This window comes from Oryctolagus cuniculus, chromosome 5 (genome assembly GCF_964237555.1).
Source record: "Oryctolagus cuniculus chromosome 5, mOryCun1.1, whole genome shotgun sequence".
NCBI classification, from domain to species: Eukaryota; Metazoa; Chordata; class Mammalia; order Lagomorpha; family Leporidae; genus Oryctolagus; species Oryctolagus cuniculus.
The window spans coordinates 36759685-36770641 of NC_091436.1; the positions used below are offsets into that span (position 1 = coordinate 36759685).

Below are 10957 nucleotides of genomic sequence, written 5' to 3' on the forward strand. Positions count from 1 at the left end.
GATAATTTTTAATAAAACTTCATTTTATGCTTTAATATCCTTTTCTTTTAATTTTTTAATCTCTGCCATTTCTAATTCTTGGAGTATTGCCTGATTTTTCTTCTGGTTAAGGTTCACATTCACAAACTTATTCATTTTGTTAGTAATCTTTGACTAGATAGAGATATAGGACATTATGAATTTTATGTTGAATTGTACTAGGTCATCTTTAATTTTTAAGAAACTTTTTGGCATCTTTAAAAGAGATGTTTAGGGCTTAATTAGCTTCGTTACTAAGATCTTACCCATTCTCAGGTCTCTACTGAATGCTGTGTAGTCAACAAAGATACTCTACCCTGGCTAGCCAGAGTTCAAATATCTGCTAGCCCTCTATGAGCTCTGGAAATTGTTTGGCTTCCAAATTCCAAGTTACTATTTGCTCAGCCCTGTGGAATTTTGTTCCAAATATAGTTGCTTATTACTTATTCACAAATTCAGATGCTCCTTGCACTGATTTCAAAGTGTACTCTTTTCCTCTACTACCTTTTCTTGGAAATCCCAGCCTCTTCAGAGTCCATTACCCCTGATTTTTGTCTCCTTAGCATGTTGAGACCACCATGTTCTCTGCTTGGAAATCCTCCTTGACATGTGATAGCCCAGAAGGTGCTGTCAGGGAGAAAGCAAGGATAAACACAGCCTTCGAACATCCCACTTGTTTCCTGCTTTGAGAAGAGTATGGTTCTGTGCTGACAGTTTTCCAAAGTTCAAAACTACTATTTCATTTAGTTTATTCGCTTCTGAGTTCTTCAGAGTAAGAGAATAAGTGTGTTGTTACTTACTCCAGCATATTCAGAAATGGAAGTCTGCTGATAAAGTTTTGTTTTGTTTTGTTTTTGTTTTACTAGTTTTTGATAAGAGTCTGTGATATAACTCAGTCAGCTTTATGTACCTGACACTGTTTCTTAACTAGATGTTTCCATCTTGTTTCCTTCTACTCTCAAGAAAGACACTAGCAGTAAAAATTTGGAACCTAGAGTGGCTCATGGAATAAATGGAACCACATTATCCTCCTTTATCTGCTCAGTTTATGAAGAGCAAGGAGGGATACCAATTATAAAAATCACCAAACTTTTAAATTCCCATTGGTCAATCTGAATTCACAAATATAAATTGCTTTATATTTGCTGGAAAGTTAGAATGTACTCTACGATCATGTGTTATAAACCTTGCTACCTTCCTAGAAAAATACATCTCAGAGTTTAGATTGAAGTTACAAAGGGAAATTACCAATCCCTATTAAATCCTAATATGAACATGACTTGTGTTTATCCACTAGAGCATTATAAAAATAATGCAGTTTTATTTATATGTGTATCTGGCTAAGCATTTTGACACTACTGAGGCTTGGAAAAGTGTGCTTTCATTTCTATAACACTTTTAATATTTCTACCCTAACCCTCATTCTCCCAACAGCAAAAGTCCTTACTACTTTATGGTTACCTGTGTTTTGATGTAAACCTTAGTCTTTGGAGGAAAACACTCAGAATAAATACTTAAAATTAGTGTTTGAGGTTTATTCTTTTTCTGTCTTGTCTTTTCTCCAGGGAGGTAATCTGGAAGTATGGTGTAGGACAGGCTGGCAAGATTATAGATGTAAAAGTTAGCATGAGTGCAAAGGAGATGATAAAAAATATTAGACAAAAATGCCAGCTCAGGGAGGTTGATGACTGTGTCCCCATGTCTCCCAGTTTCAGTCATTCTGTCTTCAACACAGGAGCTGTTGGGTTTGCCCTTTTCTGCATATCTATACTAAAAGTTAAGAATGTCATTACATATTTTCTGTCACTTTATATCATGCAATTTCAGTGAACACTACTTAACTGACTTATAGCAGCAAAACTTCTGAAGATTCCATCTCTGTCTGATAATTGCACTATTCGCTCTTCCCAGCAAAGCTGCAGAAAATTCAGAGGACTTAGTCCACCTCACCATCTTAGCAGGGACTCAGGTGCCACCTTCTGGTGTTGTATGTAGTCAGTCTGGTATTTCACTACCAACATTTCTCTGGTTATAAAGTTGGCTTTCTCTTTCTCAAAATAGACACCTTATCTTGTCCTGACTGTTGATGTACAATTTAATACTTTATCCCTTTTAGTATTTTTTTGTTCTACTTAATACTATTGGTTGAACTCTGTAATTAACACACAATTATTCTTAGGTATTTAAATTTAACTGAAAAGTGATCCCTGTTAAATATAAGAGTGGGAATAAGAGAGCGAGGAGATGGACAATTTGGGACATACTCAATCAGACTTGCCTCAAATGGTGGAGTTAGAAAAGTGCCAGGGGATTCCAATACAATCCCATCAAGGTGGCATGTACCAATGCCATCTCACTAGTCCAAGTGATCAATTCAGTTCACAACTGATCACACTGATAGGTCTAAGAGTCAAAGGGATCACACAAACAAGACTAGTGTCTGCTAATACTAACTGATAGAAACAAAAAGGGAGAGAACAATCCAACATAGGAAGCGGGATACACAGCAGAGTCATAGAATGGCAGATGTCCTAAACAGCACTCTGGCCTCAGAATCAGCCCTGAAGGCATTCAGATATGGCTGAAGAGCCCATTAGAGTATTTCAGGCATGGAAAGCCAAGACACTGTGGAAAAAAAAAAAAAAAAACCTAAATGAAAGATGTCTGCGAGTGAGATCCCAGTAGAAAGAACAGTGCCATCAAAGAAGGAGGTACCTTTCTCTGAAAGGAGAGAACTTCCACTTTGACTATGACCTTGTCTAAATAAGATCAAAGTCGGCGAACTCCAAAGGCTCCATAGCCTTGGCAACTCATGACTAGAGCCTAGGGAGATTACTGACACCATAAACAAGAGTGTCAAACTGTTAAGTCAACAACAGGAGTCACTGTGTACTTACACCTCATGTGGGATCTCTGTCCTTAATGTGTTGTCCACCGTGAAGTAATGCTATAACTAGTACTGAAACAGTATTTTACACTTTATATTCTGTGTGGGTGCAAACTTATGAAATTTTTACTTAATATATACTAAATTGATCTTCTGTATATAAAGATAATTGAAAATGAATCTTGATGTGAATGGAATGGGAAAGGGAGCGGGAGATGGGAGGGTTGCAGGTGGGAGGGAAGTTATAGGGGGGAAAAAGCCACTGTAATCCATAAACTGTACTTTGGAAATTTATATTTACTAAATAAAAGTTTTAAAAAAAGGTTTAAAAACACATCCTTGTATCATCCATCCAAAAAGATAATTACACATTTAAAAAAAAGAAAAATAAATTTTAATGTTGATATTTCATTTCAAAATTATTTTATATATAACAAACCTACCTATAGCTTTTAGTGCAGTCAAAAGGACATTCTATGAAAATATAATAGACCCTTTTCAAGTCAAGCTTTTCTTTTGTACTAATTATGGACTGCATTTCTGCATAAGTTAGCACAATTCAAATATGAATAAACTATAGATTTGAAAATGTTACTTGATATGTTCATTGTAGTGTGATGCTGTTTTATGGTATTTACCTTTAAGCTCCCTGTAAAATAATAGATTTAAAACTCAACAAAGATAAATTAATTATTGATTTTAATTAAAAGAAAAAGGATGTTAGGACTTAAGGTGGTAAAGATCTTGATATACTAGCTGTTGTTTTTCTTATTTTCTCACTTATTAGACTACAGAGGAAATTATTTTAATTTTGATATTAAAAATTTATCTTCAAAACTCCTAAAAATTGAAAGATGTTTGCATTACTTGAAAAGATGCTACTCAATGTACCTAAGTAGATTCTGTGAATTAACAAAGTGAATAAATAAGTGAAATTACAATGATCAAATGTTAAAACTGTAGGTTTCTCAGCTGGTGATTAATAACTGCTGGAAATCCCTGAGACATCTTCCTGGGAAGTCATGGGGATCCAAATCCTGCTTAGGATCCAAATCCTACATCTGATTAGTTGATGTAAATTTTTCTGATGTGCCAATAATTACTTTTACTTTTTCCAGAAATCAATAGGGTAAAAAATATTTAATGGAAGACATCCCTGATGGCTATTTTTTCAAGCCATTTGAACTATTTTTTCATGATTTCATCTTTCTTTCTTGGATATTAAACGTACTTTTTTAGAGTGGCAAGTATAAGCAAAATGTATTGACTACAGAGTATTTTTTTCTATATAGGAGTTTTAAAACATTGATTTAAATTCAATTTTTTAAAAAAGATTTATGATTAGTATTTTTGTATTCATCTTCTCTTGTAGGCAAACAGTAACATGTCAGCCAGCAGGGGTCAGGCTTTTCCACTGATTGATTTGAATTAGAATATTGTGTAACAACCTACAGGTTTCTTTGTTGCATCATTAGCATTGCACTTTTTAGAGATGAATGCTTACCAGTTTACTGTAGCAAAAACAAAGGGCTGAGTTGTTATTATGCTGTGGGAGTCTTTCTGAGCTAAAATTATTTTTCTAAAAGTAAAATTATTTGTCTAAAAGTAATGCTCCTCTGCTACCCAAACAAGGATTATCATTCTTCTTTGGCATGTTATTTCTTCTAGTAACCTCTAATGAGTTCATTAGCAGTTTTACATAGAGTTGACCCTGGGTGTAAAAGTGTGCAATTATGAGCTGTGTCTTAGAATTTTGAAAAATAAAGGAAATACAGGTTTTTTTCTTGAATATTATGGTGATTATTTATTTTAAATTTAGGACTTGGCCTTTCATCATCAAAAGTCCCAAGCAGTACAAAAATCTTTCTTTCATGGATGCAATGAATAAGTTTAAATGGACTAAAAAGGAAGGTCTTGCATTCAACAAGCTTGTTCTTAGCCTGCCAGTGAACGTGAGATGTTCCAAGACAGACAATGCAGAGTGGTCGGTAAGCCCTACATTGTTTTAACCTCTCAACCTAAACATCACACTTACCAGAGTGTACAACAGGAAAATCTAAGGAACAGGCACACATCCATAAATCTGATGGTCCAGTTGGCCTTTTTATGTAACTCGTAATTGTTTGTTCAGTGATTAATTGGGTTAACTGAAAACTCCTGTCGCTCTCGCTAACATTGAGATGTGAAGCAGGAATTGAAGGGGATGTGAGTTTCAGAAAGCACTGGAGCCTGTTTAGTAGCTCTTGTCTAAAGGAGAGCCTGACTTTGTTTTGACCTCCCTCCTAGGCCCTTAATTGTACTCTCCTAATGGTTTATGCATCTTCAGCAACTGTCCCCTACCTCCTTGGCCACCTTTAGAAGTGTGAGCAGTTGAGCAGGCATGCCTACAGCCCTGCTCTTAAATCACTTGCTCATCTGCTGTGTCTTATCTTTCCTTTTCAGATTCAAGGAATGACAGCATTGCCTCCAGATATAGAGAGACCGTATAAAGCTGAGCCTTTGGTGTGTGGAACTTCATCGTCCTCTTCCCTGAACAAAAATGTGTTTCTCAAGTTGTTCCTGTGCTTTATGTCACTCAGCAGCACACTGGGTGCCAAGTCCTTGTGATGCTAATTCTGTTGCAGTTGGTGATGATGTTTTCTGTGATCTGAACCTATTGTTTAAAGTACAGAGTAAAGACTGCGTCCACTCTGGGCATGAAGAGGTGGACACAAAAGGTGTGCAAACTTTTCCTCACACGCTCGCTATCACTGCCATCCCCTCCCCATGCTCCCTTCCTGGTATATCTAAGAGATATCAGTCATGTTTCTTCCTACAAAATGCCTAATGTTATGTACAGTTGTCCAAATAAATCAAAATCAGCCTTAACATGACCTTTAAAAACACATTGGAACTGCTAAGCAGAAATAAAAGAGTTCTTTAATTCCTTCCTTAGCCCTTGTTAAATACTCATTGCTGCAATTTCATTTTTTAATATGACTTCTATGTTTCTTTTAAAAACGCTTTCATCTTAAAAAAATATGAAAAGTACCAGGCTCCATTCCAGTTGTCTCCTTCATTATTGTTCTTTGAGTGTGACCTTCCAAGTGTCACTATGGTCCTTGTTGCCTTTTACATGACCCAGTTCTGAGAATTACTCATGGACTCCTTGGCCCAAGGCTTTTTAATGATGCCCACTCTAATCTCCTGTTTATCTGAGTCCATTGCCACTCTCAAATCATCTTCTCAAGTTCAGAGTAGTTCCTTAGCTCTTCCCTGCTTAGATCTTCCTGGTTGAGTTCTGCCACTCACTAAAAAGAAAGAAACTAAGGGAAATACAAACATAGTGTGCAATGGATTGTACACAGAGGAGAAAATGGTGCTGGCCGCAAACCCAGTGCTGTGCGGGGTCCTTGATAAGGTGCCAAGCTCAGTTCAGAAAGTGTAAGCCAGTGAAGAAGGGATCAGATCTGGGTGGTTCTTCAGTGACTGTGTAGGGTGTTTCACACATTGGCTCCGGATGAGTCATGGTTGATATTCTAGATGTATCTTCTTAGTTTATAAATGAACTTTCCACATAAAATTATCACCAATTCAAAATCTTCTCACTCTTTTTGTTCTCTTTGTGTAGGTCAGCCAAATCTTATTTTTGTCCTGTTTGCCTTTCTTAGTCTAAATCCATTTGGATCACATTAATAAACTAAACGAATTTTAAGTTTTGTGTCATATCATACACAATCCTCGAGAGAAACAGATGACTCTGTGCTTGTGTTGCCAGTAAAAATAGAATATTGCATTTTCTACTCCATTTTTAATCTTTCTATTCTGCAAACAATGTCCCCAACACAAACCATATCATCATTTAAATAAATATGTTTTGGAGTGTTTTCTTGTTGATTCTTAGATTTTGTGAACTTGATGACATGTTTGAATAATTTATGAGGTGTATTTTAGAGTTTATTTCTTTTCATTGTGTAAAGTATGATTTAAAATTCTATGATTTCTGCTTTCAAATATTTGTTTGAGCAATATGATAATCCCAGATGCTCTCTATTTGAAATTTCGTGTTTATTTTTGCTTTGGAATTTTCTGAATGTTGATGTGTCAAAGTCAAATGATTTCCTTTGGAGTTGACATAATAGATATTTGTTTTCGTTGTTCTTGGTATGGACAGTGAACACAGCCACCAGGAAAGGATGAAAATTGCATCTGTGGGGCCAGCCCAGGGACTCTGTTTTTCCACTGATACTACTTAAGAAAGCTAACATTCTTCCTCTCCCAGGATTCTTGTGAATACATATGCCTTTTAAGAATTGGTGTCTAATTTGAAATTAGGAAAAGTTATTTGTTGAAAATTCTGTAGAATTCCAAGTATCTCCTAAATTATTTCCTCTTATATTGAGCAGACTTTTCAGGCATTTTATTTCTCCTTTCTTTTAGAGGCCTTTATTGCTGCTCTGGGTCAAGGCACATCATCTGCTCCCCAGGCTCTCAGGCAGGAGTGGTTGAGCTCTGAGCAAGAATACAATCTCCATATACCATAGTCTCTGGTTTGACCTGTCACTGCAGAGACAATGGAGAATATACCAATATATTCAGGCCCTTGAAATTCATTTTTTTTTCTGATTGAGGTTAAGGCAAGATCTAAAGCATCCTAAATGTGATGAGAGTGATCCAGTCAACAGAAACAGAAATATTAAGAGCTTTCAACTTTATCTTAATGACTATAGGGGACATTTGGAAGCAGTATAGATTGAACTATAAAATTGGCTTAATAAACACTTAATATTGGACTTCAAGGACTATAATCTCAATGAGGTAAATATTGATGACTAACATTCTTATAATGGAAACTTTCTCATGTCTCTAAGTGTTTCCTTGTAATTAAGTTACTATAAGTGGAGCTAGAGAAATAATTATGCATATTTTAAGAATCTTGATATATATACTCAAGTTATTCTAAAATATTTCAGGATAATTTCATGTACCATTTGTCTATCATCTATCTATCAGATTATGTCTCTGTCTAATTATCTATATTCCTCTGTCCATCATGTATTGTGTCATCTATCACGTGTCATCTGCCTGCAGTGAGAGAATTACAATTCATTCAAATATAGTAAAATGGTAACAATTGAGGTCTCTGGGCAAAGTGTCTAGAGTTCTTTATACTATTCTTGCAATTTCTTGTTTGAAATTATTTCAGAATAAAAAATTAGAAATGCACACTAAATAATGAAGGATCCAGCTACACTACAGTGATCCTGGTAAATGTTTTCCCTTATTGAGCACCTCTTCATTTCATGGTTGTAACAATGGAAGAACTGTATTGTGACTAATCCTCCAATATCCATGAAAGGAGGCACTATGACTGTCATTTTGCCAGTTCTTACTGGAGATGAAGTGTGTGCCTGCTTTGGAGATCCAAATCAGACAAAAGATCTGAAGAATCCAGGAAGTGAGGAATGATACCCCAAACTAAAATAAAACAAAAAAAAGGGAAGAGGGCTTTCAGTTAGGAATCATTAAAAAAAAATCTAACTTTTTTTAAAGATTTGATTTGTTTACTTGGAAGGCAGAGTTACAGAGAGGCAGAGAGAGAGGTCTTCCATCCACTGGTTCACTCCCCAGATGGCTGCAACCACTGGAGCTGCACTGATCCAAAGCCAGGAGCCAGGAACCAGCAGCTTCTTCCAGGTCTCCCACGCGAGTGCAGGGTCCCTTGGACTTGGGCCATCTTCTACTGCTTTCCCAGGCCATAGCAGAGAACTAGATTGGAAGTGGAGCAGCCAGGGTCTCAAACTGGCGCCTATATGGGATGCTGACACTGCAGGCGGTGGCTTTACCGGCTATGCCACAGAGCCGGCCCCCAAAATATCTAATATTTATTTTGTGTTTTTCCCCTGATTGTAAACCTAATGTGTAGTGATGTCTATTTGCTGAAGACAATTTAGGATATATGGTAATTTTGAAAACAAATAGAATCTGTTAATACTGTCACCCAGAAAATACCTCTTTCAAATTTCTAGTGCACATGCTTCTAGTACGTGTATGAACGTGTATGTTTTTGTGTATCTGTGTATAAATGTAGATACTTATGTTACTATCTTCTAAAACAAACTCCAAAATCTCAATGGTTTGGCACAATAAATTTTACTTCATCTTCAATTTATAGTTCTGTGTGTGTGGTTCATTTGGTAATTACCTTTCCTCACACAGGATCCTGTGGCTCCATAATTCCTAGAGCCCTTCAGTCCTCTGCATTCAGTCTGCTAATGGAGAAAGACCTACACAGGAAGCTACAGAAATCACTCCCACTTGCGCTCTGTTGTCTAAGACTGGTCACATGACATCAGTGAAATGCAAGAGGGTCTAGGAGTAATCTCTGGGCATCCACAGGATGAGAAGGCTATTGAAGCAATATTATCTGTATGTTTTAGCAAACTTGACTTTCATCTAGACCTGTGATTCCAAGAACTCTGAATTTAAGAAACAATAATCAGCCCAATATAGGGTTATGCTAACCAGGATGATTACTTGTTATTTAATTTAAAAATTTTAATGAAAGTCTATTTGGCTTGGAACCAGAAAGTTGAGCTTATAGTTGTCAGCAAAACCAGATTTTATCTCTAACATGATGCAGGTTGTAGTTTTGTAATAAAACTCAGCTGAGAAAACTAAAACCCTGTATCACCAACATTTTATCTCAGAAAATGCAAGGATTCAAAGTGTCAGCCCTTCAAATGGAATACATTTAGCTTTATGAAAAGCTTACTTGATCATCAGGCATCAGGCTTTTTCCATTGGGTATTGGGACAATGAACCTCGTTTATATCTTTCTGACCGTCTAAGCCTTAGAAGACCTTAACTGATGTTATATCCAAATCTAACATAGTTAAACTGATACTCTGTGACTGACAAATGGTCCACTGAATGGATTTGTAGCATATCTTACATCTCAGGACAGAACTGTGTTCCATGGGAAATAATACTCGTGGGGCCAGCCCTGTGGCATAGTAGCCTATGCCTCCACCTGCAGCACTGGCATCCCAAATGGTGTGGGTCCTGGCTGCTCCACTTCTGATCCAACTCTCTGCTTATGGCTGGGGAAAGCAGTGGAAGATGGCCCAAGTGGACTGGAAGAAGCTCCTGGCTTCAGATCGACTCAGTTCCAGCCGTTGCAGCCATTTAAGGAATGAATCAGTGGATGGAAGGTCTTTCTTTCTGTTTCTCCCTCTCTCTCTCTGTGACTCTACCTCACAAATAAATTAGTAAAATCTTTTTAAAAAACAAAAGAAATAATAACTCATGGGAAATGGCCACACAGTTAAATGGGCTTCCTGTAGAACTTCTCAGAGTCTTTAATACATGAGTGTGCATTTGGAAGACCAAGAGGAGTTATACAGCATTCTTATCCCCTACATCCATTGACTGTGCTATAGTGTCATGGAGCAACATTCCCCAAGAAAACAAACTCCAGGACATACAATTAACTTTACAGGTTTCTCTAACAAGTTTTCTGAAGTTTCCAAGCCGTTCATTGGCAATTGCAAAATCCCAATAGACACAGGCATTCCTCTTGGGCTCACTGATCCGTTCCTTATTTGCTGCTCTATTTTCCCAACAAACATTCTATTTTTCTATTAATCTACAGTGGTACAGTTTATAGCCCAAATAAAATAGAACTTAATCTTTTAAAAAATATGCTAGGCCAGCGCTGTGGCTCACTAGGCTAATCCTCCGCCTGCGGTGCCAGTACCCTGGGTATCCTGGTTGGGGTGCCGGTTTTGTCCTGGTTGCTCCTCTTCCAGTCCAGCTCTCTGCTGTGGCCCGGGAAGGCAGTGGAGCATGGCCCAAGTCCTTGGGCCCTGCACCCATATGGGAGACCAGGAGGAAGCTCCTGGCTCCTAGCTTCAGATTGGCACAGCGCACCGGCCATAGCAGCCATTTGGGGGGTGAACCAACAGAAGGAAGACCTTTCTCTCTGCCTCTCTCTCTCTCTCTCTCTCTCTCACTGTCTAACTCTGCCTGTCAAAAAAATATGCTAAGATGAATTCCATGGCATGAATAATG

The 10957-nt window shown here is 37.3% G+C and overlaps 1 protein-coding gene across 1 annotated transcript in view; it reads left to right on the top strand.

Annotated features, from left to right (window-relative positions):
• Nucleotides 1-9052, top strand: part of MOXD1 (monooxygenase DBH like 1) — a 104106-nt gene extending 95054 nt beyond the window's left edge. Inside the window, exons 11-12 of the mRNA XM_051854327.2 lie at nucleotides 4725-4893; nucleotides 5348-9052. Of these exons, the coding sequence (XP_051710287.1) occupies nucleotides 4725-4893; nucleotides 5348-5512 (334 nt within the window). The 3' untranslated portion in view covers nucleotides 5513-9052. The remainder of the gene's footprint in view (nucleotides 1-4724; nucleotides 4894-5347) is intronic.
• Nucleotides 9053-10957: the final 1905 nt, after the last annotated feature.